Below are 23429 nucleotides of genomic sequence, written 5' to 3' on the forward strand. Positions count from 1 at the left end.
TAGTGGTTTTCTCTCAGCTCTGGGTCAGAAAGCCCAGTAGTGTAGTCGTTCTCTCTCAGCTCTGGGTCAGAAAGCCCAGTAGTGTAGTGGTTTTCGCTCAGCTCTGGGTCAGACAGCCCAGTAGTGTAGTGGTTTTCTCTCAGCTCCCAGCCCTGTAGTTATTAGGTACTAATTGTCTACTGATTGTCTACTAATTAGTTGATGATGTAATTGGAGTAGTCAATCGTATCTCACAACTCATCGTTAAGTTCCTTCGCTCATTCACACACATTGTTCAAAGTTAAAACAACCCCAACAGATGAAAATGCCCATCATGGGCTGAGAGACATCACCACTAGACCCATCACTCCCATCACCACTAGACCATCACTCCCATCACCACTAGACCCATCACTCTCATCACCACTAGACCCATCACCACTAGACCCATCACTCCCATCACCACTAGACCCATCACTCCCATCACCACTAGACCCATCACTCTCCATCACCAATAGACCCATCACTCTCATCACCACTAGTCCCATCACCACTAGACCCATCACTCCCATATCCACTAGACTCATCACTCCCATCACCACTAGACCCTCCCATAACTCCCATCACCACTAGACCCATCACTCCCATCACCACTAGACCCATCACCACTAGACCCATCACTCTCATCACCACTAGACCCATCACCACTAGACCCATTACCCCCATCACCACTAGACCCATCACTCCCATCACCACTAGACCCATCACCACTAGACCCATCACTCTCATCACCACTAGACCCATCACCACTAGACCCATCACCACTAGACCCATCACCATTAGACCAATCACTCCCATCACCACTATACCCATCACTCCCATCACCACTAGACTCATCACTCCCATCACCACTAGACCCATCACCACTAGACCCATCACTCCCATATCTACTAGACCCATCACTCCCATCACCACTAGACCCATCACTCCCATCACCACTAGACACATCACTCTCATCACCACTAGACCCATCACCACTAGACCCATCACTCCCATCACCACTAGACCCATCACCACTAGACCCATGACTCTCATCACCACTATACCCATCACTCTCATCACCCCTAGACCCATCACCACTAGACCCATCACTCCCATCACCACTAGACCCATCACCACTAGACCCATCACTCCCATATCTACTAGACCCATCACTCCCATCACCACTAGACCCATCACTCCCATCACCACTAGACCCATCACTCCCATCACCACTAGACACATCACTCTCATCACCACTAGACCCATCACCACTAGACCCATCACTCCCATCACCACTAGACACATCACTCTCATCACCACTAGACCCATCACCACTAGACCCATCACTCCCATCACCACTAGACCCATCACCACTAGACCCATGACTCTCATCACCACTATACCCATCACTCTCATCACCCCTAGACCCATCACCACTAGACTCATCACTCTCATCACCACTAGACCCATCACCACTAGACCCATCACTAGACCCATCACCACTAGACCCATCACTCCCATCACCACTAGACCCATCACCACTAGACCCATCACCACTAGACCCATCACTCTCATCACCACTAGACCCATCACCACTAGACCCATCACTCCCATCACCACTATACCCATCACTCCCATCACCACTAGACTCATCACTCCCATCACCACTAGACCCATCACTCCCATCACCACTAGACCCATCACCCCCATCACCACTAGACCCATCACTCCCTTCACCAATAGACCCATCACCACTAGACCCAGCACTCCCATCACCACTAGACCCAACACCACTAGACCCATGACTCTCATCACCACTATACCCATCACTCCCATCACCACTAGACCCATGACTCTCATCACCACTAGACCCATCACCACTAGACCCATCACTCCCATCACCACTCGACCCATCACCACTAGACCCATCACTCCCATCACCACTAGACCCATCACTCCCATCACCACTAGACCCATCACTCCCATCACCACAATAACCAGCACTAGACCCATCACCACTAGACTCATCACTCCCATTACTACTAGACCCATCACTCCCATCACCACTAGACCCATCACTCCCATCACCACTAGACCCATCACCACTAGACCCATCACTGCCATCACCACTAGACCCATCACTCCCATCACCACTAGACCCATCACTCCCATCACTACTAGACTGATCACTCCCATCACCACTAGACCCATCACCACTAGACCCATCACCACTAGACCCATCACTCCCATCACCACTAGACCCATGACTCTCATCACCACTAGACCCATCACTCCCATCACCACTAGACCCATCACTCCCATCACCACTAGACGCATCACTTTCATCACCACTAGACCCATCACCACTAGACCCATCACTCCCATGACCACTAGACCCATCACCACTAGACCCATCACTCCCATCACCACAATAACCATCACTCCCATCACCACTAGACTCATCACTCCCATCACCACTAGACCCATCACCACTAGACCCATCACTCCCATCACTACTAGACCCATCACTCCCATCACCACTAGACCCATCACTCCCATCACCACTAGACCCATCACTCCCATCACCACTAGACCCATCACTCCCATCACCACTAGACGCATCACTTTCATCACCACTAGACCCATCACCACTAGACCCATCACTCCCATCACCACTAGACCCATCACCACTAGACCCATCACTCCCATCACCACAATAACCATCACTCCCATCACCACTAGACTCATCACTCCCATCACCACTAGACCCATCACCACTAGACCCATCACTCCCATCACCACTAGACCCATCACTCCCATCACCACTAGACGCATCACTTTCATCACCACTAGACCCATCACCACTAGACCCATCACTCCCATCACCACTAGACCCATCACCACTAGACCCATCACTCCCATCACCACAATAACCATCACTCCCATCACCACTAGACTCATCACTCCCATCACCACTAGACCCATCACCACTAGACCCATCACTCCCATCACTACTAGACCCATCACTCCCATCACCACTAGACCCATCACTCCCATCACCACTAGACCCATCACTCCCATCACCACTAGACCCATCACTCCCATCACCACTAGACCCATCACTCCCATCACCACTAGACCCATCACTCCCATCACCACTAGACGCATCACTTTCATCACCACTAGACCCATCACCACTAGACCCATCACTCCCATCACCACTAGACCCATGAGTCTCATCACCACTAGACCCATCACCACTAGACCCATCACTCCCATCACCACTAGACCCATCACTCCCATCACCACTAGATCAGCAACGCATCACAGAACCAGCAACCTCAGAATCAGCGACCTCAGCTGACTCCCACCTGTGAGACAAAGGCAGTCTATTCTTTGTTCTGTGAAAAGGAGAGATGTGGTGTTATTTGCATATTGCAACCTGATTGGTCATATGCTAATGAGGGCCTGTGAGAAAGTAGGGGCATGAGAAAAGCATCTCTCTCTCTCGCTCGCTCTCAAAAAGGTCATGTTAACTGACTGATATCTAAACCTGTTAACCTCAGACCTTATTCCAAAACCCTATTCTTTCCCCATAGGGATGGCTGAACGAAAAATAGGTAATTTATATCCAGGTTTCAGGACTACAAATTGGCAAACTCTACTGTGGCAAAATTGGTTCCTGTTTCAGTCATATCTTTGGTCAGGTTTGCGTGGGTCAAACGAAAACACCCTAATGATTGGTTGACAATAGATCCTCCCACAATGCAGCGATGGCTTCAGGGTCAACTGCAGAAACTTGCAGCCGACTGCAGTCAGAACTTCATGACCTTTGATCACATGATTTTTGTAAAGTTCATGGAGTCAATATGTAGGTGCAAGTCGGACAATTTTTATTCCCATAATGCAACACACTTTAAAAGACTGTGACCAACATCGTGGTGACCACCTTTGATAAAAGTAATCTCCTCGAACGCGTCCAACATGTAGAACCAGAGCCAGCTGTTCCCTCTCTTGCGTGAGCATGACAGATATTATGGAGGAACCAGGAGCTCACACGGGAAAAGCAGAAAGAGGAAACTTACACTGACAGGAACATTGACAACAAAAAAGTATCCAATGGTAAAACGGCCTGAGTAAAACTCTTATTTATCCACCATCTTTGGGGTTAATATTGCCCAGCGGTGCAAAACGAACTGCACGGTGGTCATGTGATGTACACGGAAGTGTAACTCCTCTGCACCGCAGTTGTCAGTACCTTGCAGAGTTGTAGAACCGGTCTACACCGTTAACGTCTAAGTAGTATATTGAAACAGCTGGTTAATGTAGCCTAGGTTAGTAGTCAGCTCGTATCTAGTCGTCTCTGCGGTCATGTTATTGTTGAGTGTTGTTAGCAGTGTATGTCTGCTCCTAGCGACACTACAGGCGGTACAATGTGACGCCGAATTGAACACATCTACAGGTTTGTTACCGTAGGTCCCTTGTCATTTCCTACGGGTCTGTATGGGCTACTACTGTGTCAGACCAGTTTGTGCTTGTTTCAGGTGAGAATACCGGACAACTCGGGAAGTATTCGGTGCAGCTCGTGACTAACTCGTCCAACGGCACCGACCTAACCTACGGTTTCGTCTCGTGCGGGGTGGCCGTTCTGTTTTACGGTTCTAACTTTGTCCCCGTGAAGAAGATACCCACAGGAGACGGTAAGGACGAAGCGAGACAAATGTATAATGAGTTCAACGCCTTCAGAACTAACGTTAGCTAGTTTACTCAACGTGTTAACCGGGGACCGGTTAAACGGCTTTAAAAGACGACACTTGGATTATTCCTGGTGTTTCGTGGGTCTGGTAACTTGACATTGTTTAACCTTCTTTCCTGTACATTACATGTTATGTGTTCTGAACTTTCCACTGTTCCCGAGGCTTTCCAAACGCAACTTTCCTTATTGTGTAATACTTATCGATCACTGATTGATTAGGCTACGTCATCACTAATCAATGATCCTGTTTAGTAAGAAAGGCATTTGCCAAACCAAGAAATACCATGAATAGAGCTCATGTGATTCCTTATTATACATTGTATCCCCCCCCCACACACAGCCTATTTATATCTGAACATTTCCAAAACACTGTGTCCTGCTGAATGCACCCCAAGTGTGTCCAACTCACCTTTGCTACGGCTGTTGGCAGTGTGGTACCGCAGGTGTATGTGACCAATAACATTTGATTTGTTGTGTGTGTGTGTTGCAGGTCTGTTCTTCCAGTGGGTGCTGTGTGCAGCAGTCTGGAGCGTATCTCTGGTGGTCAACATTATTCTGGGGTCTCCCACCTTCTGGCCGCTAGCCATGCTGGGGGGGGCCATCTGGGCTACAGGTCAGTATACCTCTAGCCATGCTGGGGGGGGGGGGGGGGGGGGGGGGCGGCATACCTCTAGCCATGCTGGGGGGGGGGCGGCATCTGGGCTACAGGTCAGTATACCTCTAGCCATGCTGGGGGGGGCGGCATCTGGGCTACAGGTCAGTATACCTCTAGCCATGCTGGGGGGGGGGACGGCATCTGGGCTACAGGTCAGTATACCTCTAGCCATGCTGGGGGGGGCGGCATCTGGGCTACAGGTCAGTATACCGCTAGCCATGCTGGGGGAGGGGCGGGGGGGGCCCTTTGGGCTACAGGTGAGTATTTAATCTGTGTGTGTGTGTAGGTAACATCACGGTGGTCCCCATAGTGAAAACCATCGGTCTGGGTCTGGGCCTCCTCATCTGGGCCTCTTTCAACCTCCTCATTGGTTGGGCAAGCTCCAGGTACGCGCGCACACACTACTCACGCACACACACCGCACACACACCAGCCAAACCTAGAGATACACACACACACACACACACCCTTACAATACACTGTGTGTGTATCTCTAGGTTTGGCTGGTTTGGGATCGATGCTGAGGAAGTTTCTAACCCAACACTCAACTACTGTGGAGCAGGATGCTGTCTGCTCAGGTAATGAGGGGTGTTTTTGTGGTGGTGGGGCGTAGCGGGGGGAGTATAACGGGGTGTGTAACGTGGAGGGATGTGTAACAGGGTGTTTGGTGGTGTGTAACAGGGTGTGGAACAGGGTGTTTGGTGGTGTGTAACAGGGTGTGTAACAGGGTGTGTAACAGGGTGTGTAACAGGGTGTTTGGTGGTGTGTAACAGGGTGTTTGGTGGTGTGTAACAGGGTGTTTGGTGGTGTGTAACAGGGTGTTTGGTGGTGTGGAACAGGGTGTTTGGTGGTGTGGAACAGGGTGTTTGGTGGTGTGGAACAGGGTGTTTGGTGTGGAACAGGGTGTGGAACAGGGTGTTTGGTGGTGTGGAACAGGGTGTGGAACAGGGTGTTTGGTGGTGTGTAACAGGGTGTTTGGTGGTGTGTAACAGGGTGTGTAACAGGGTGTTTGGTGGTGTGGAACAGGGTGTTTGGTGGTGTGGAACAGGGTGTTTGGTGGTGTGTAACAGTGTGTGTATAACAGTGTGTGGAACAGGGTGTTTGGTGGTGTGTAACAGTGTGTGTATAACAGTGTGTGTAACAGTGTGTGTATAACAGTGTGTGTAACAGGGTGTTTGGTGGTGTGGAACAGGGTGTTTGGTGGTGTGGAACAGGGTGTTTGGTGGTGTGGAACAGGGTGTGGAACAGGGTGTTTGGTGGTGTGTAACAGGGTGTGGAACAGGGTGTTTGGTGGTGTGTAACAGGGTGTTTGGTGGTGTGTAACAGTGTGTGTATAACAGTGTGTGTAACAGGGTGTTTTGTGGTGTGGAACAGGGTGTTTGGTGGTGTGGAACAGGGTGTTTGGTGGTGTGGAACAGGGTGTTTGGTGGTGTGTAACAGGGTGTGGAACAGGGTGTTTGGTGGTGTGTAACAGGGTGTTTGGTGGTGTGTAACAGTGTGTGTATAACAGTGTGTGTAACAGGGTGTTTGGTGGTGTGGAACAGGGTGTTTGGTGGTGTGGAACAGGGTGTTTGGTGGTGTGGAACAGGGTGTGGAACAGGGTGTTTGGTGGTGTGGAACAGGGTGTGGAACAGGGTGTTTGGTGGTGTGGAACAGGGTGTGGAACAGGGTGTGGAACAGGGTGTGGAACAGGGTGTTTGGTGGTGTGGAACAGGGTGTTTGGTGGTGTGTAACAGGGTGTTTGGTGGTGTGTAACAGGGTGTTTGGTGGTGTGTAACAGGGTGTTTGGTGGTGTGTCACAGGGTGTTTGGTGGTGTGTAACAGGGTGTGTAACATGGTGTTTGGTGGTGTGTAACAGGGTGTGTAACAGGGTGTTTGGTGGTGTGTAACAGGGTGTGGAACAGGGTGTTTGGTGGTGTGTAACAGGGTGTTTGGTGTTGTGTAACAGGTTGTTTGGTGTGTAACAGGGTGTGGAACAGGGTGTTTGGTGGTGTGTAACAGGGTGTTTGGTGGTGTGTAACAGTGTGTGTATAACAGTGTGTGTAACAGGGTGTTTGGTGTGGAACAGGGTGTTTGGTGGTGTAGAACAGGGTGTTTGGTGGTGTAGAACAGGGTGTTTGGTGGTGTAGAACAGGGTGTTTGGTGGTGTAGAACAGGGTGTTTGGTGGTGTGGAACAGGGTGTTTGGTGGTGTGTAACAGGGTGTTTGGTGGTGTGGAACAGGGTGTTTGGTGGTGTGGAACAGGGTGTTTGGTGGTGTGGAACAGGGTGTGGAACAGGGTGTGGAACAGGGTGTTTGGTGGTGTGTAACAGGGTGTGTAACAGGGTGTTTGGTGGTGTGTAACAGGGTGTTTGGTGGTGTGGAACAGGGTGTTTGGTGGTGTGGAACAGGGTGTGGAACAGGGTGTTTGGTGTGGAACAGGGTGTGGAACAGGGTGTGGAACAGGGTGTTTGGTGGTGTGTAACAGGGTGTTTGGTGGTGTAACAGGGTGTGTAACAGGGTGTTTGGTGGTGTGTAACAGGGTGTGTAACAGGGTGTTTGGTGGTGTGTAACAGGGTGTGGAACAGGGTGTTTGGTGGTGTGTAACAGGGTGTGTAACAGGGTGTTTGGTGGTGTGTAACAGGGTGTGGAACAGAGTGTTTGGTGGTGTGTAACAGGGTGTTTGGTGGTGTGTAACAGGGTGTTTGGTGTGTAACAGGGTGTGGAACAGGGTGTTTGGTGGTGTGTAACAGGGTGTTTGGTGGTGTGTAACAGTGTGTGTATAACAGTGTGTGTAACAGGGTGTTTGGTGTGGAACAGGGTGTTTGGTGGTGTGGAACAGGGTGTTTGGTGGTGTGTAACAGTGTGTGTATAACAGTGTGTGTAACAGGGTGTTTGGTTGTGTGTAACAGGGTGTTTGGTGGTGTGTAACAGGGTGTGTATAACAGTGTGTGTAACAGGGTGTTTGGTGGTGTGGAACAGGGTGTGGAACAGGGTGTTTGGTGTGGAACAGGGTGTTTGGTGGTGTGTAACAGGGTGTTTGGTGGTGTGGAACAGGGTGTGGAACAGGGTGTTTGGTGTGGAACAGGGTGTTTGGTGGTGTGTAACAGGGCGTTTGGTGGTGTGGAACAGGGTGTTTGGTGGTGTGGAATGTTTGGTGGTGTGGAACAGGGTGTTTGGTGGTGTGGAACAGGGTGTTTGGTGGTGTGGAACAGGGTGTGGAACAGGGTGTTTGGTGGTGTGGAACAGGGTGTTTGGTGGTGTGGAACAGGGTGTGGAACAGGGTGTTTGGTGGTGTGGAACAGGGTGTTTGGTGGTGTGGAACAGGGTGTGGAACAGGGTGTTTGGTGGTGTGGAATAGGGTGTTTGGTGTGGAACAGGGTGTTTGGTGGTGTGTAACAGGGTGTGGAACAGGGTGTTTGGTGGTGTGTAACAGGGTGTTTGGTGGTGTGTAACAGGGTGTGGAACAGGGTGTTTGGTGGTGTGTAACAGGGTGTTTGGTGGTGTGTAACAGGGTGTTTGGTGGTGTGTAACAGGGTGTTTGGTGGTGTGTAACAGGGTGTTTGGTGGTGTGGAACAGGGTGTTTGGTGGTGTGGAACAGGGTGTTTGGTGGTGTGGAACAGGGTGTTTGGTGGTGTGGAACAGAGTGTTTTGTGTGTAACAGTGTGCGTAACAGGGTATGTAGTATGTAACATGGTTTGTAACCGTGCTCTCTCTCCTCAGTGCTGTGATCTTCTTCTTTGTGAAGAGTGATGTTCACAGTCAGTCCTCCAGACCAGAAGAGGAGGAGCCACTACTCATAGACGGCGTGAGACACACTGCTGTTCCTAGCCTGAGTCACTCTACAGCAGTCTGGATGCTGATCAATGTGGAGCAGATTTTAATACTGTGTGTGTGTGTGTGCAGTGTGTAAATGCAGATGGTGGGACGTCGTCTGATGACTCGTGGGTTGACACACTAAGACCGCGGACCAAACGACTGGTGTACGTATCTCATCTTAACATAAGCTCGACACGCTTAACATTTGCAGAGCGGGAGGCTTGCACTGCTTGAGCAGAAAATCACTGCCTAGTACAAGAGGATAAAGGGACTGTCAGCCTAGAACAAGAGGATAAAGGGACTGTCAGCCTAGAACAAGAGGGTAAAGGGACTGTCAGCCTAGTACAAGAGGATAAAGGGACTGTCAGCCTAGTACAAGAGTATAAAGGGACTGTCAGCCTAGTACAAGAGTATAAAGGGACTGTCAGCCTAGAACAAGAGGATAAAGGGACTGTCAGCCTAGAACAAGAGGATAAAGGGACTGTCAGCCTAGAACAAGAGGATAAAGGGACTGTCAGCCTAGTACAAGAGGATAAAGGGACTGTCAGCCTAGAACAAGAGGATAAAGGGACTGTCAGCCTAGAACAAGAGGATAAAGGGACTGTCAGCCTAGTAAAGGGACTGTCAAGAGGATAAAGGGACTGTCAGCCTAGAACAAGAGGATAAAGGGACTGTCAGCCTAGTACAAGAGGATAAAGGGACTGTCACTGCCTAGTACAAGAGGATAAAGGGACTGTCACTGCCTAGTACAAGAGGATAAAGGGACTGTCACTGCCTAGTACAAGAGGATAAAGGGACTGTCAGCCTAGTACAAGAGGATAAAGGGACTGTCAGCCTAGTACAAGAGGATAAAGGGACTGTCAGCCTAGTACAAGAGGATAAAGGGACTGTCACTGCCTAGAACAAGAGGATAAAGGGACTGTCACTGCCTAGAACAAGAGGATAAAGGGACTGTCAGCCTAGTACAAGAGGGTAAAGGGACTGTCAGCCTAGAACAAGAGGATAAAGGGACTGTCAGCCTAGTACAAGAGGATAAAGGGACTGTCAGCCTAGAGCAAGAGGATAAAGGGACTGTCAGCCTAGTACAAGAGGATAAAGGGACTGTCACTGCCTAGTACAAGAGGATAAAGGGACTGTCAGCCTAGAACAAGAGGATAAAGGGACTGTCACTGCCTAGAACAAGAGGATAAAGGGACTGTCAGCCTAGAACAAGAGGATAAAGGGACTGTCACTGCCTAGAACAAGAGGATAAAGGGACTGTCAGCCTAGTACAAGAGGGTAAAGGGACTGTCAGCCTAGAACAAGAGGATAAAGGGACTGTCACTGCCTAGAACAAGAGGATAAAGGGACTGTCAGCCTTGGCACGATGACTACGAGCCAGGCCTATTCACCCAATATCAGTGCTCGACCTCACTAATGCTCTTGTGGCTGAATGGAAGCAAGTCCCCACAGCAATGTTCCAACATCTAGTGGAAAGCCTTCCCAGAAGAGTTGAGGCTGTTATAGCAGCTCCATATTAATGCCCGTGATTTTGGAATGAGATGTTAGACAGGCAGGTGCCCACATACTTTTTGGCCAGCTTTTCATTTCTCAGAGTTTTCTAATCTCTCTCCCTCCAGTGGTTCTCTCCTAGCTGTTTTCTAATCTCTCTCCCCTTCTCCCCTCTCTCTCCCTCCAGTGGTTCTGTCCTAGCTGTGTTTTCTAATCTCTCTCCCCCTCTCTCCCCCTCCAGTGCTTCTCTCATATGCTGTGTTTTCTAATCTCTACCTCTCTCTCTCTCCCCCCTCCCACTCCAGTGGTTCTCTCCTAGCTGTGTTTTCTAATCTCTCTCCCCCCTCTCCCTCCAGTGGTTCTGTCCTAGCTGTGTTTTCTAATCTCTCTCCCCCCTCTCTCTCTCTCTCTCTCTCTCCCCCCTCTCCCTCCAGTGGTTCTCTCCTAGCTGTGTTTTCTAATCTCTCCCTCTCTCTCTCTCTCTCTCCCCCCTCTCCCTCCAGTGGTTCTCTCCTAGCTGTGGCAGCAGGTTTGTTGTACGGTACCTCTTTTGTTCCAGTTCTCTACATTAAGAACCACGCAGCACATCATGACAGCCACTTCACCGGGGCAAGCCAGTTTGGTACGTCACAACTGCATTACCCGTCTCTCCCAGTCACAACTGCATTACCCGTCTCTCTCCTTCAGCTGCATTACCCGTCTCTCTCCTTCAGCTGCATTACCCGTCTCTCTCCTTCAGCTACATTACCCGTCTCTCTCCTTCAGCTGCATTACCCGTCTCTCTCCTTCAGCTGCATTACCCGTCTCTCTCCTTCAGCTGCATTACCCGTCTCTCTCCTTCAGCTGCATTACCCGTATCTCTCCTTCAGCTGCATTACCCGTCTCTCTCCTTCAGCTGCATTACCCGTCTCTCCCCTTTACAGCTGCATTACCCGTCTCTCCCCTTTACAGCTGCATTACCCGTCTCTCTCCTTCAGCTGCATTACCCGTCTCTCTCCTTCAGCTGCATTACCCGTCTCTCTCCTTCAGCTGCATTACCCGTCTCTCCCCTTTACAGCTGCATTACCCGTCTCTCCCCTTTACAGCTGCATTACCCGTCTCTCCCCTTTACAGCTGCATTACCCGTCTCTCTCCTTCAGCTGCATTACCCGTCTCTCTCCTTCAGCTGCATTACCCGTCTCTCTCATTCAGCTGCATTACCCGTCTCTCTCCTTCAGCTGCATTACCCGTCTCTCCCCTTTACAGCTGCATTACCCGTCTCTCCCCTTTACAGCTGCATTACCCGTCTCTCCCCTTCACAGATGCATTACCTGTCTCTCACAGTCACCGCTGCATTACCTGTATCTCCCCCTCACCGCTGCATTATCCGTCTCTCCCCCTCACCGCTGCATTACCCGTCTCTCACCCTCACCGCTGCATTACCCGTCTCTCCCCCTCACCGCTGCATTATCCGTCTCTCCCCCTCACCGCTGCATTACCCGTCTCTCACCCTCACCGCTGCATTATCCGTCTCTCCCCCTCGCCGCTGCATTACCTGTCTCTCCCCCTCACCGCTGCATTACCCGTCTCTCCCCTTCACCGCTGCATTACCCGTCTCTCCCCTTCACAGCTGCATTACCCGTCTCTCCCCTTCAGCTGCATTACCCGTCTCTCCCCCTCACAGCTGCATTACCCGTCTCTCCCCTTCACCGCTGCATTACCCGTCTCTCCCCTTCACCGCCGCATTACCCGTCTCTCCCCCTCACCGCCGCATTACCCGTCTCTCCCCCTCACCGCCGCATTACCCGTCTCTCCCCCTCACTGCCGCATTACCCGTCTCTCCCCCTCACTGCCGCATTACCCGTCTCTCCCCCTCACTGCCGCATTACCCGTCTCCCCCCCTCACTGCCGCATTACCCGTCTCCCCCCTCACAGCTGCATTACCCGTCTCTCCCCTCACAGCTGCATTACCCGTCTCTCCCCCTCACAGCTGCATTACCCGTCTCTCCCCCTCACAGCTGCATTACCCGTCTCTCCCCCTCACAGCTGCATTACCCGTCTCTCCCCCTCACAGCTGCATTACCCGTCTCCCCCCCTCACTGCCGCATTACCCGTCTCTCCCCCTCACAGCTGCATTACCCGTCTCTCCCCTTCACAGCTGCATTACCCGTCTCTCCCCCTCACCGCTGCATTACCCGTCACTCTCCTTCAGCTGCATTACCCATCTCTCCCCCTCACCGAGAGAGAGATTGGCTTTTGTTTTTGGGCAGAATTATTTGAGATTTTAGTTATTGTTGGAGGTGGGGCGGCAGGGTAGCCTAGTGGTTAGAGCGTTGGACTAGTAACCAGAAGGTTTCAAGTTCAAACCCCCGAGCTGACAAGGTACAAATCTGTCGTTCTGCCCCTGAACAGGCAGTTAACTGTTCCTAGGCCGTCATTGAAAATAATAATTTGTTCTTAACTGACTTGCCTAGTTAAATAAAGGTAATAAAAAGGTTGGTTAGTTTAGTGCCTAATCCTGCCTAATGAGCGGGCCGGCATTATCTTCTTCTTCACATTGAGTTGCATGGTTTGTAAATGGCTTTAAGCTATATGACCGCCATCTAGTGGCCACAATACATTTATGTCAAAAGATTCAGTTCATGGCTCCAGCACTGCAGGTGGCGGTAAATCACCAACATTAGCTTTGCACTTTTTTCAAACATCAAAAGAAGAAGAAAATGTACTACTTTCAAATGGAGATACAACATTACGATCTCTATGGTGCCACCATAACAGCATAGATACAATGTTGTGATCTCTATACATCTCTATGGTGCCACCATAACAGCATAGATACAATGTTGTGATCTCTATACATCTCTATGGTGCCACCATAACAGCATAGATACAATGTTGTGATCTCTATACATCTCTATGGTGCCACCATAACAGCATAGATACAATGTTGTGATCTCTATACATCTCTATGGTGCCACCATAACAGCATAGATACAATGTTGTGATCTCTATACATCTCTATGGTGCCACCATAACAGCATAGATACAATGTTGTGATCTCTATACATCTCTATGGTGCCACCATAACAGCATAGATACAATGTTGTGATCTCTATGGTGCCACCATAACAGCATAGATACAATGTTGTGATCTCTATACATCTCTATGGTGCCACCATAACAGCGTAGATACAATGTTGTGATCTCTATACATCTCTATGGTGCCACCATAACAGCATAGATACAATGTTGTGATCTCTATACATCTCTATGGTGCCACCATAACAGCATAGATACAATGTTGTGATCTCTATACATCTCTATGGTGCCACCATAACAGCATAGATACAATGTTGTGATCTCTATACATCTCTATGGTGCCACCATAACAGCATAGATACAATGTTGTGATCTCTATACATCTCTATGGTGCCACCATAACAGCATAGATACAATGTTGTGATCTCTATACATCTCTATGGTGCCACCATAACAGCATAGATAATGTTGTGATCTCTATACATCTCTATGGTGCCACCATAACAGCATAGATGCAATGTTGTGATCTCTATGGTGCCACCATAACAGCATAGATACAATGTTGTGATCTCTATACATCTCTATGGTGCCACCATAACAGCATAGATACAATGTTGTGATCTCTATACATCTCTATGGTGCCACCATAACAGCATAGATACAATGTTGTGATCTCTATACATCTCTATGGTGCCACCATAACAGCATAGATACAATGTTGTGATCTCTATACATCTCTATGGTGCCACCATAACAGCATAGATACAATGTTGTGATCTCTATACATCTCTATGGTGCCACCATAACAGCATAGATACAATGTTGTGATCTCTATACATCTCTATGGTGCCACCATAACAGCATAGATGCAATGTTGTGATCTCTATGGTGCCACCATAACAGCATAGATACAATGTTGTGATCTCTATACATCTCTATGGTGCCACCATAACAGCATAGATACAATGTTGTGATCTCTATACATCTCTATGGTGCCACCATAACAGCATAGATACAATGTTGTGATCTCTATACATCTCTATGGTGCCACCATAACAGCATAGATACAATGTTGTGATCTCTATACATCTCTATGGTGCCACCATAACAGCATAGATACAATGTTGTGATCTCTATACATCTCTATGGTGCCACCATAACAGCATAGATACAATGTTGTGATCTCTATACATCTCTATGGTGCCACCATAACAGCATAGATACAATGTTGTGATCTCTATACATCTCTATGGTGCCACCATAACAGCATAGATACAATGTTGTGATCTCTATACATCTCTATGGTGCCACCATAACAGCATAGATACAATGTTGTGATCTCTATGGTGCCACCATAACAGCATAGATACAATGTTGTGATCTCTATACATCTCTATGGTGCCACCATAACAGCATAGATACAATGTTGTGATCTCTATACATCTCTATGGTGCCACCATAACAGCATAGATACAATGTTGTGATCTCTATGGTGCCACCATAACAGCATAAATACAATGTTGTGATCTCTATGGTGCCACCATAACAGCATAGATACAATGTTGTGATCTCTATGGTGCCACCATAACAGCATAGATACAATGTTGTGATCTCTATGGTGCCACCATAACAGCATAGATACAATGTTGTGATCTCTATACATCTCTATGGTGCCACCATAACAGCATAGATACAATGTTGTGATCTCTATACATCTCTATGGTGCCACCATAACAGCATAGATACAATGTTGTGATCTCTATACATCTCTATGGTGCCACCATAACGGCAGGGATACAATGTTGTGATCTCTATGGTGCCACCATAATGGCAGGGATACGTTGTGATCTCTATACATCTCTATCTCCAGCAGCACCTGGCTGATATTTTCTTTCCTCTCTGTGTGTGTGTGTGTGTCTAGATCTGGACTATGTGTTTGCCCAGTTCAGTGGGATATTCCTGACCAGTACGGTCTACTTCCTGATCTACTGCGCTGCCATGAAGAACAAACCTAGAGTCTACCCTAGAGCAATACTACCTGGTACACACACCTAGAGTCTACCCTAGAGCAATACTACCTGGTACACACACACCTAGAGTCTACCCTAGAGCAATACTACCTGGTACACGCATACACCTAGAGCAATACTACCTGGTACACACATACACCTAGAGCAATACTACCTGGTACACACACATACACCTAGAGCAATACTACCTGGTACACACACATACACCTAGAGCAATACTACCTGGTACACACACATACACCTAGAGCAATAATACCTGGTACACACACATACGCCTAGAGCAATACTACCTGGTACACACACATACACCTAGAGCAATACTACCTGGTACACACACATACACCTAGAGCAATACTACCTGGTACACACACATACACCTAGAGCAATACTACCTGGTACACACACATACACCTAGAGCAATACTACCTGGTACACACACATACACCTAGAGCAATACTACCTGGTACACACACATACACCTAGAGCAATACTACCTGGTACACACACATACACCTAGAGCAATACTACCTGGTACACACACATACACCTAGAGCAATACTACCTGGTACACACACATACACCTAGAGCAATACTACCTGGTACATGCACCTAGAGAGTTATACTCCCTTGTACACGCACACACACACACCTAGAGAGTTATACTCCCTGGTACACACACCTAGAGAGTACCTATACTACCTGATACACACACACCCAGACTAGACTACACTGCCTGGTTAGATTGTTGGGTTATTTACACTGTGTATTTTCGTCCAGGCTTTGTCTCTGGGGTGATGTGGGGTATTGCTACCTGCTGCTGGTTTCTGGCCAACACCTACCTGAGTGCTGTGGTCAGTTTCCCCATAATAACCACGGTGAGTATTAATACTACAGCAGTACTATATTACTACTACAGCGGTACTATACTAATACTACATTTAGTACTACAGCGGTATATTAATACTACAGCGGTACTATATTAATACTACAGCGGTACTGTGTTAATACTGCAGCGGTACTGTGTTAATACTACAGCGGTACTGTGTTAATACTACAGCGGTACTGTGTTAATACTACAACGGCACTGTGTTAATACTACAGCGGTACTATGTTAATACTACAGCGGTACTAGGGCGGTACTGTGTTAATACTACGTTAATACTACAGCGGTACTGTGTTAATACTACAGCGGTACTGTGTTAATACTACAGCGGTACTGTGTTAATACTACAGCGGTACTGTGTTAATACTACAGCGGTACTGTGTTAATACTACAGCGGTACTGTGTTAATACTACAGCGGTACTATGCTAATACTACGGCGGTACTGTGTTAATACTACAGCGGTACTGTGTTAATACTACAGCGGTACTGTGTTAATACTACAGCGGTACTATGTTAATACTGCAGCGGTACTGTGTTAATACTACAGCGGTACTGTGTTAATACTGCAGCGGTACTATGTTAATACTACAGCGGTACTGTGTTAATACTGCAGCGGTACTGTGTTAATACTACAGCGGTACTATGTTAATACTACAGCGGTACTAGGGTGGTACTATGTTAATACTACAGCGGTACTATGTTAATACTACAGCGGTACTGTGTTAATACTGCAGCGGTACTGTGTTAATACTGCAGCGGTACTGTGTTAATACTACAGCGGTACTGTGTTAATACTACAGCGGTACTGTGTTAATACTACAGCGGTACTGTGTTAATACTACAGCGGTACTGTGTTAATACTACAGCGGTACTATATTAATACTACAGCGGTACTGTGTTAATACTACAGCGGTACTGTGTTAATATTACAGCGGTACTGTGTTAATACTACAGCGGTACTGTGTTAATACTACAGCGGTACTGTGTTAATACTACAGCGGTACTGTGTTAGCGGTACTGTGTTAATACTACAGCGGTACTGTGTTAATGTGTCGATGCTAGGGCGGTACTGTGTTAATACTACAGCGGTACTATGTTAATACTACAGCGGTACTGTGTTAATACTGCAGCGGTACTGTGTTAATACTACAGCGGTACTGTGTTAATGTGTCGATGCTAGGGCGGTACTGTGTTAATACTACAGCGGTATTATGTTAATACTACAGCGGTACTGTGTTAATACTACGGCGGTACTATATTAATACTACAGCGGTACTGTGTTAATACTACAGCGGTACTGTGTTAATACTACAGCGGTACTATGTTAATACTACAGCGGTACTACTACAGCGGTACTGTGTTAATACTGCAGCGGTACTGTGTTAATACTACAGCGGTACTGTGTTAATACTACAGCGGTACTGTGTTAATACTACAGCGGTACTGTGTTAATACTGCAGCGGTACTGTGTTAATACTGCAGCGTTACTGTGTTAATACTACAGCGGTACTGTGTTAATACTACAGCGGTACTGTGTTAATACTACAGCGGTACTATATTAATACTACAGCGGTACTGTGTTAATACTGCAGCGGTACTGTGTTAATACTACAGCGGTACTGTGTTAATACTACAGCGGTACTGTGTTAATACTACAGCGGTACTGTGTTAATACTACAGCGGTACTGTGTTAATACTACAGCGGTACTGTGTTAATACTACAGCGGTACTGTGTTAATACTACAGCGGTACTGTGTTAATACTACAGCGGTACTATATTAATACTACAGCGGTACTGTGTTAATACTACAGAGGTACTGTGTTAATACTACAGAGGTACTGTGTTAATACTACGGCGGTACTGTTGTTATTTATTTATTTTACCTTTTTTTAACTAGGCAAGTCAGTTCGTGGGTTTGAACTTGCAACCTTCCAGTTACTAGTCCAACGCTCTAACCACTAGGCTACCCTGCCGCCCCACTTTACTGTGTTGAGTGTGTGTCTCTGTAGGGTCCTGGTCTGATTGCAGCTCTTTGGGGAGTGGTGGTCTTTAAGGAGGTTAAGGTAGGTAACCGTTCTATTCAAAAATATGTTACCACATATATTACCAAAGCAAACTTATAGAAATATGTTAACCTTTTTCACTTGTGAGTTACAAATATCTCAAACGCATTAAGAAGGCACACCTGTTAATTGAAATGCATTCCTGGTGACTAACTCATGAAACTGGTTGAGAGAATGCCATGCTGTCATCAAGGCAAAGGGTGGCTATTTGAAGAATCTCAAATATATAAAATATATTTTGATTTGTTTAACACTTTTTTGGTTACTACATGATTCCATGTGTTATTTCATGGTTTTGATCTTCACTATTATATTGCAATGTAGAATCCTTGCATGAGTAGGTGTCCAAACTTTTGACTGGTATCAGACATACCAACATGCACGCATTTTGGTACCAACTACACAATTCTTTGTCCATGTACACATTTTTATAAAAAATAAATCCACTGAGTAGATCGAACATCCCGATTCTCGAGCTACAACACACAGGCATGTACAGAGTTTGTGTCAACAGACATGGAGATGAATCCATTACTATTAGACGTGTCTGCCCCTCATCCTGTTTGTTGTGATGCTGAGTTTGTGTCAACAGACATGGAGATGAATCCATTACTATTAGACGTAGCTACCCGGTGTCTGCCCCTCCTGTTTGTTGTGATGCTGAGTTTGTGTCAACAGACATGGAGATGAATCCATTACTATTAGACGTAGCTACCCGGTGTCTGCCCCTCCTGTTTGTTGTGATGCTGTTTACCGACTGTCAGCTGTATGTAAACACATGGACAAATCCATTTCGACTCCGTGTGTTGTGGGAAGATAAACACTAATTGTTTCAAGCTAACATTAGAGAACATCAGATGGACATTCAGTGGGCTCTAAAGTGCCAGCAGTTCACTCACATTTGCTAGTGAAAGAAATGAAATGCAAATACGAAAAATAACTGGTCTCTTTTGTGCGAGTGTGAAATGCATTTAGTTCTGCGTCCCATTAGTTGTATTTTTCCCGTAACATTACGAGGATCACGCAACCTGATAGACTGTAATTATGATTCATGTCACAAAAAAACATTACAAAAGTATAATAAAAAATACATCTAAACATCTTGTCATTAAATGGAGTGGGGAGTTTAGAAGACTGCGCGATGAAGAGTGAGTGTCCGGTATTAGCTATGGAGGCAAAGCTTCTAAAATGCCTTTACACTAGATTTGATCAATTTCGAAAATGTGAAATTATTTATGAGAAGCATTCTTTAGATCCTGTTCTGTGATGTCACAGAGAAGCGTTCTTTAGATCCTGGCCTGTGATGTCACAGAGAAGCGTTCTTTAGATCCTGGCCTGTGATGTCACAGAGAAGCGTTCTTTAGATCCTGATCTGTGATGTCACAGAGAAGCGTTCTTTAGATCCTGGCCTGTGATGTCACAGAGAAGCGTTCTTTAGATCCTGGCCTGTGATGTCACAGAGTAGCGTTCTTTAGGTCCTGGCCTGTGATGTCACAGAGTAGCGTTCTTTAGGTCCTGGCCTGTGATGTCACAGAGTAGCGTTCTTTAGGTCCTGGCCTGTGATGTCACAGAGAAGCGTTCTTTAGGTCCTGGCCTGTGATGTCACAGATCATATAAACAGTTTTCACATGGTTTGGTGCTGGAGATGATGAATATGAGGTTGAGAAGTGGTGGGATAAACGCTGATTGTACTATATCTTGTAAATAACTACGTGGTTGGGACGACGCCCACTAGTCATTTATATATATATATCTTGTAAATAAGACTACGTGGTTGGGACGCCGCCCACTAGTCATTTACATAAAGACTAACCCTAACCCATTTATTAGGTTGCTGGACTTCATAAGTCCTTGGCCTTCCAACCTCACTTGTTTTCTTTGGTGCAAATAAAACAGATCAAAACAATGAGCTGATGAGACGCGATTTCGCCGTAGAAAAGCTTCTCTCTCGTCAGGACACTGTTCATGACAGATGAGATCTCATATCAAACACTAGGCTAGTAAATACGTCAATAGGACAACCGAATTCAACAATACCAGTTGCTGAAAACAGCTGGTCAAATGAGAAACATGGGAGGATTTTATTTATTTAACTAGGCAAGTCAGTTAAGAACAAATTAAAGGAAAGAGAAGGAGAAGTGAATGTTCACCACCTTAGGTCCTCAGATAGCAGAAGGAGAAGTGAATGTTCACCTCCTTAGGTCTTCAGATAGCAGAAGGAGAAGTGAATGTTCACCTCCTTAGGTCCTCAGATAGGAGAAGGAGAAGTGAATGTTCACCACCTTAGGTCCTCAGATAGGAGAAGTGAATGTTCACCTCCTTAGGTCCTCAGATAGGAGACGAAGTGAATGTTCACCTCCTTAAATCCTCAGATAGGAGACGAAGTGAATGTTCACCTCCTTAGGTCCTCAGATAGGAGAAGAAGTGAATGTTCACCTCCTTAGGTCCTCAAATAGCAGAAGGAGAAGTGAATGTTCACCTCCTTAGGTCCTCAGATAGGAGAAGAAGTGAATGTTCACCTCCTTAGGTCCTCAAATAGCAGAAGGAGAAGGGAATGTTCACCACCTTAGGTCCTCAGATAGGAGAAGGGAATGTTCACCACCTTAGGTCCTCAGATAGCAGAAGGAGAAGGGAATGTTCACCACCTTAGGTCCTCAGATAGGAGAAGGGAATGTTTACCACCTTAGGTCCTCAGATAGCAGAAGGAGAAGGGAATGTTCACCACCTTAGGTCCTCAGATAGGAGAAGGGAATGTTCACCTCCTTAGGTCCTCAGATAGGAGAAGGGAATGTTCACCACCTTAGGTCCTCAGATAGGAGAAGGGAATGTTCACCACCTTAGGTCCTCAGATAGCAGAAGGAGAAGTGAATGTTCACCACCTTAGGTCCTCCAGATAGCAGAAGGAGAAGGGAATGTTCATCACCTTAGGTCCTCAGATGCTGCAACAACAGTAAAATAATGCTAGCTGCCACCTTCAGAGGTGTGCAACATCTTTACTACCTGTCCGTCTGGTATTACCCCTTAGAATGCCCTTCTAGCCAATCAGAATTGAATAGTATTCAACAATGCCGTGGCATAATTAAGCAATAATGCCCGAGAAGGGTGTGGGATATGGTCAATCGCTTATATTGCTTAAATGACCTCTCCTCTCGTCCTCAGGGTTGGTGTAACTTCCTCATCCTGGGCATGGCGTTCTCATTGGTTCTCGCTGGAGCCCTGCTGACAGCCTTCTCCAAGGTGTGACACACACCTGGTCTAAGGTGTTATGACTTTCTGCCAGACACTCAGGGAACCAGGATGAGGATGGTTACTGTACTCCAAAAGGGAACTGTCTTTTCACCTAGTTTCTAACTAGAAATTATTTCCATAGTCTCTTAATATTTTAATGTTTGATAAAATTATGTCTATTTCCATGAATTCATCTCAAAGGGATACTATTTTTTATGAAGTTATCTAATGTGATACCAGTGGATGAAGAGGTTTAACTGTAGAGTCAATACTTCCTGTTGATCTGGCCATCCAATGTACGGGAAATTGCAAGTCAACCTGCAAAGTAAACACTTCTAAGATCAACATGACTAAACTAGAAAAAGGTAAATTTGTTGAAGAAAATGCGTGGGCTTTCAGCTCTATGAAAGGTTTTGTAGCCTACCATAGCCATTTGATATGTTGAATAATTATATAAAAGGCGTTGTTGGGTTCTGAGAATATGAAATATACTTATTCATGTCACTGAGGGTAATGTATAACGTTTACATTATGTCAGGATATGTCACTGAGGGAGGGAGGGTAATGTATAACGTTTACATTATGTCAGGATATGTCACTGAGGGAGGGAGGGTAATGTATAACGTTTACATTATGTCAGGATATGTCACTGAGGGAGGGAAGGTAATGTATAACGTTTACATTGTGTCACTGGGGGAGGGAGGGTAATGTATAACATTTACATTGTCAGGATATGTCACTGGGGGAGGGAGGGTAATGTATAACGTTTACATTATGTCAGGATATGTTATTGTTTGCCATTGGGGATCCTCTGCGAGGAGAAGAGACAGTCTGGTACCAGTCACCATGACAGCCGTGAGTTGGGGAGGAGTGAGCCATTTGGGGTTAGAGGTCAGACGAAGTGAGGAAGAACAGATATCACCAAGGTTCTGCCTAGCAACAGAGATGCATTGGCTGTTCAGATGTGTAGGAGGAGACTCGGCATAGGAGGAAGGGTTAAATATCAGTGCTGTGAATGTTTTTGTTGGTTCAGCTGTTCGATCATTTGGGATGAATAAACTTGGTTTAAGCTTTCACAGTGTCCGTTGAGTTCTTACTCTGATATTTAGAACCAGTAGTAGGAGTTGGGATTATGCCGGTTAATTGTTTAGTTAGCTAGATGTCTAAACAGAACACTTCACCAGATGAATACAGGACCCATCAAGTTAGCCAGGTGTGATTACAGCCATCTATTGTATTTCATGAACATGTCTAGACAATGTTTTTACCTGGAGTTTTCCCTTATTGTAGGTTACTACTTTGACCACTATTAGTCTTAATCTTTGGTTGTTTAGAACATGGCCTCATATGTGAATCCTTAAAGAGATGGGTGGGGCTAATGCTTAAGAGGGTGTAGACATAGCTCTCCAGTAGGTACCAAAACATTCAAGGGCCATTTTCTAAAAAGTGGGGTTACAAGTTTATCAACTTTCAAAGCAGAATT

At 46.7% G+C, this 23429-nt stretch overlaps 1 protein-coding gene across 1 annotated transcript; it reads left to right on the forward strand.

Moving 5' to 3' along the window:
- Positions 1-3926: 3926 nt before the first annotated feature.
- On the forward strand, positions 3927-23020 carry LOC139419158 (transmembrane protein 144-like). The gene is made up of 12 exons (XM_071169141.1): positions 3927-4483; positions 4566-4721; positions 5268-5390; positions 5719-5818; positions 5930-6010; positions 9136-9220; positions 9319-9395; positions 11226-11344; positions 15662-15781; positions 16548-16645; positions 18665-18718; positions 21878-23020. Exons 1-12 carry the CDS (start codon positions 4393-4395, stop codon positions 21959-21961), a joined length of 1188 nt encoding a protein of 395 aa, XP_071025242.1. The 5' UTR covers positions 3927-4392; the 3' UTR covers positions 21962-23020.
- Positions 23021-23429: the final 409 nt, after the last annotated feature.

Source organism: Oncorhynchus clarkii, chromosome 10 (assembly GCF_045791955.1).
Source record: "Oncorhynchus clarkii lewisi isolate Uvic-CL-2024 chromosome 10, UVic_Ocla_1.0, whole genome shotgun sequence".
Classification (NCBI taxonomy): Eukaryota; Metazoa; Chordata; class Actinopteri; order Salmoniformes; family Salmonidae; genus Oncorhynchus; species Oncorhynchus clarkii.